This window comes from Lolium perenne, chromosome 2 (genome assembly GCF_019359855.2).
Source record: "Lolium perenne isolate Kyuss_39 chromosome 2, Kyuss_2.0, whole genome shotgun sequence".
In the NCBI taxonomy this organism is placed as follows: domain Eukaryota; kingdom Viridiplantae; phylum Streptophyta; class Magnoliopsida; order Poales; family Poaceae; genus Lolium; species Lolium perenne.
In genome coordinates this window covers 255974416-255978822 of record NC_067245.2, presented here as the reverse complement: position 1 = coordinate 255978822, position 4407 = coordinate 255974416, and the positions used below count along the sequence as shown (strand labels likewise).

The following is a 4407-nucleotide window of genomic DNA, read 5'->3' as shown; positions in this document are numbered from 1 at the left end:
GCAAAGTCTCGTTGCAATGTTCCGGTTGTCTCTAGCTGAGTAGTACCGCCCACGCAGCCGTGACAGCAACATAGTGCCCCATGTCGCGATCGTAACGGTAGCGCCGGGAGCCCTAGTCCATGGGCGTGGGGCCCACATCACCGACCGCGTACCTCTGGCGCGCCGCACCGTCTGTTCCCGCCACCCTTTCCCACTGACCACGCACTCCCGTCGTCGCGAGCTCCGACCTTTATAAGCTTCGTTCCGGTCGCCCTCGTCCCGGAATCAGTACGATCAAACCCCACCACGCGCTCGCTAGTCCCTACCGCCCTCGCCCCGCGACTACACCAAGCGATCATTTTCAGCGCTCATGGAAGCGTCCGGCGCGAGCGGCGACGGTCGTGGGACTGGCAGCAGGAGGTGGAAGGGGAAGGGGATCACGCCGATACAGGCGCGCCGGCAGCAGCAGCAGCAGCTGGAGCCGGTAATGGAGAACTCGTCGGCGGCATTGCTACGCCCTCTCAGGAAGATCGGGAGGAGCCCTGACCGCCTCCACCGAACCACCTCCTCGCTCTCCACCTCCTCTTCCTCGGCTCCGGCTTCGCCTCGTTCTTTCCCAGCTTCCGACGCCGTCCTCCAGCCTTCTTCGTCGCCGCCGCCTTCCGCGCGCCACATGTTCCCCTTCGCGTACGAGCCGGCCTCGACGACGGCGACGCGCGGGAGCCTGAACCTTCTCCTGCCGTCGCCGTCGCCACAGCAACAGCAGCAGCCTCTGCGGCACCAGCAGATGATCTCGTTCGGCGGGGCGCCTCCCAGCGCGGCGCCGTCCTTCTTCGTGCCGGCCGAGACTTCCCAGCAGCAGCAGCACCTGCTGCGGTACTGGAGCGAGGCGCTGAACCTGAGCCCGCGCGGGGGGCTGGCCGGCATGCCGCCGTCGCTGTACCAGCAGCTGATGGGGGCGCCCCCGCCGCCGCCGCAGAAGCTCTACCGTGGCGTGCGGCAGCGGCACTGGGGGAAGTGGGTGGCCGAGATCCGCCTGCCGCGGAACCGCACGCGGCTGTGGCTCGGCACCTTCGACACCGCCGAGGACGCCGCCATGGCGTACGACCGCGAGGCGTTCAAGCTCCGCGGCGAGAACGCGCGGCTCAACTTCCCGGACCGGTTCCTCGCCAAGGGCCGGGCTGGAGGGAGCGGCCGCACGAGCGCCGCCAGCTCCGCTGCTGCCTCGGCCGCCGCCGCCACCACGTCGTGCTCGTCCTCATCGTCGTCGCCTCCGCAAACCTCCGACGAGGCGGCGGCCAACACGCAGCAACCACCAGGGCAGCGTGAACAGCAGCACGCACAGAGGTCCACGTTTCAAGACCAACCACAGCATCCGCTTCCAACGACTGCCTCTCAAGAAGGCGGCTCTCGCGACGCGGCTACGGTGTCACACTCAGCCGAAATGCTTCACACGCCGGAGGCATCCGCCGGCGTAGGCATGTGGGCTCCGGCCGACGAGGCATGGTTCAACGCGTGGGGCCCGGGCAGCTCCTTCTGGGACTACGAGATGGACGACAGCGCCCGCGGGCTCTTCCTCCACTCCCGCTTCTCCGGTGAGGATGCCGCCGGCGCCGGCATGGGGCACTCTCACGCACAAGAAACTGCACCGGCGACGGCGGCAGCAGGGACGTCGTCGGACACGCCATGCGATGACGTCCCGGTGACCTATTCTTCGGATCCTCATCCTCATCCAGGCACAGCTCAGGCTCCTAACTTCATGTGGAAGGTCTAAACATATACACATTCGAACATCTCTCGGTGATCAACCCCATTTCAAAAGTAGCTAGCATTAGGGCAGAAATGCACGCATGCAGGTTGCAGTTTTTAAGACAACTTTTGCGGCATCACGCACTTACAATCACAACATCGTTTCTTCTCTTCTGAACCACAATAGGACCTTGTCTAGGCTGCATTTTTTTTTTTTTGTTAGCTTGATGATATGTAGGGTGTCTTTTCAATCTCTTTCATTCCACGATTTACATGATGAGTAGGTTTTTGATATTTGTTCTCCTGTAATTCTCATGGCACTAGTGCAGATGCCTAATTGTGGCGAGAAGTGACAAAATTGGCGCCTCTAGGTCAAGGAAAGTTTAGCAAAAAATAATCCACATCTCAATTTTAACCAACAAGTCTAACCCTTTTGCTCAACGTTATGCTCCATGTTATTGAATTGCCATGAACCTCGATGGGGGAAAAATAACTTGGTGTTTTCGCGAATGAGATGAAGATTTATACATCAACATCACATCCCACCACCTTGACCTATCGACACCATAAAATTGTGGGGCTGAGGTATAAATACTCATGTTACTTGCAAAAATGTGAAGTTTCCCCGACGAGAAATGGACTGTTGCTGTTCGGATGCTTACATTTGGAGCTCCAATTGACCAGGTTGACGAGTCCATATGTCTTGATGTCATGTATCATTTTTGTGAAGTGGTGGTGAAGGTGCTCGGGAAAGAATACTTGAGATAACCAAATATTCATGGCTAGTGGAAATGCAAGAGGCTTTCCTAGGATGTTTGGATGCATCGATTGCATGCACTAGAATGAAAGACTTGTCCAATTAGTTGACAAGGGTGAAATAGATGGTGTATTAGAGATTCAACTCAAACTTGAAGTTGTGGCATCATACGACCTCTCGATCTTATACTCTCTAACATGGCAGACTTTCATAATGACATAATGTGCTACAACGCTCTCTAGTATTTGTAAGACTTGCTAAAAGAAGCACTCTAGGGTGCAACTTTGATGCCATTGGTCACCACTATGACAAGGGGTACCACCTTGTTGATGGTGGTACCTTTCCCCGTGCACTACTAGATATCCCCTTTTAGCCGAGGGTCCATTTACCGTCGGATATTTTAGTTCACCCTCGGATACACTTATATCCGACAGTTTACCGTCGGCCATCTCCCGTCGGCTATGCTCGGTCGGCCATTACAATAGTACCCGACGGTACGGTCGGCTAATATCTTTTCCCACGGTAACAAGCCGACGGTGAGCCGTCGGGTATGTTCTGGTCAATAGCCAATAGTTTCCCATCGGGTATAATTTATCCGATAGTTATTACCTCCCGTCGGTTTTCATAATAGTGGACGGTGCATTTGACCCGTCGGATTTAATTATAACTAAGAGGACAAACAAACTGTCGGTTACTATGATTACTGACCATGGGGTCTCTATGGTTGGAAGTTTGGTAAACAAGGTCTATTTCTAAATTTCTGACCGTGTAAAATATTTGGGCCTACATGCATTTTGTATTTCGAATTCGGGCTCTTTTTTTATTTCTTGTTGTTATATTTCAGCTATGTTGCCTAAAATTTATATATCCCAATTGTTGTATTTCCACTTATTAGAGCTCGTATCACCCAGAATTTCGTACGCATTGGAGAAATACAAACCATTGATAACAACGTACAGAGATTTCACAGGTTACTATTAACAATCGCAAAAAATATGTGATCACAGTTGCAAGATCTAGCGCGACCAAGTGCCGTAGCATCGACCTTTTCTGGATCTCACGAAGGCAATTCGCCGGACTGATACGGTAGTAGGTATAGTTCGGGGCGGAGTGACGCATGTGCTCCTGCCGGCAGAGGAATAAACTCCGAGTATGGCACCTCCGAAACGCATAGGTGACCTGGCCGCCTAGCCAGTTCGCTCTCGTCGTTGTCAGTTACCGCATCCTTACAAAGAAACGGAAACAGATATAATGAGAGAAATCAATACTGAAACATGGACATAGATAGACGGGGATGAGAACTACCAACTAGATCTGCTTTTGTTTGTTATCAGGAACCCACGCCTGCGAAGGCTTTTATCTTTTGTCGTGGCCGCTGCACACCGTGGCTATTGGCTCCAATTCTTGGAACCTGCCGCAATTTATAAGATGATACAACAATTGATTAGTAGTTGGAAAAGATGAATCTGAGCTTTCTACGTAGATCAAGATGAGAAGCCGATTGATTAGCAGTTGAAACGGATGACCATGTGCCAGACACACCCACCATCGATCTGATCTTGCGGCGCAATGAGGCCATGGCAACTACAGGATTAGAGGAGACAAACCATGGACGGAGATATAGTAGAGACGAGATTACCTCGCTAGAGGATCTGGAGACTCGGCGTGTTGTGCGCCGCCAACCTTGAGTATGAGATGCCTGCGGCATGTGTTGGAGAAAGATTGCCCTCATCTGCAATCGGCATGGGCACCGACAGACGCTCGCCTCATGACTCTGGGATCGGGCATCATGTGTGTCGCGAGATTGGCCGAGGACGGGAGCTGGAGGTCGCAGGAGGAAGATAAATGGGAGGGATCGTGCGTAGTGGATGCGAAGATTGGGTACACATATAAGATAAGCACGCGGTTTACTTTCCATCGTG

The 4407-nt window shown here is 53.5% G+C and overlaps 1 protein-coding gene across 1 annotated transcript; it reads left to right on the top strand.

Moving 5' to 3' along the window:
- The first annotated feature begins 273 nt into the window (after positions 1-273).
- On the top strand, positions 274-2044 carry LOC127335690 (uncharacterized). The gene has a single exon (XM_051362409.2). The coding sequence runs from the start codon at positions 350-352 to the stop codon at positions 1751-1753; it is 1404 nt and encodes a 467-aa protein (XP_051218369.1). The 5' UTR covers positions 274-349; the 3' UTR covers positions 1754-2044.
- Positions 2045-4407: the final 2363 nt, after the last annotated feature.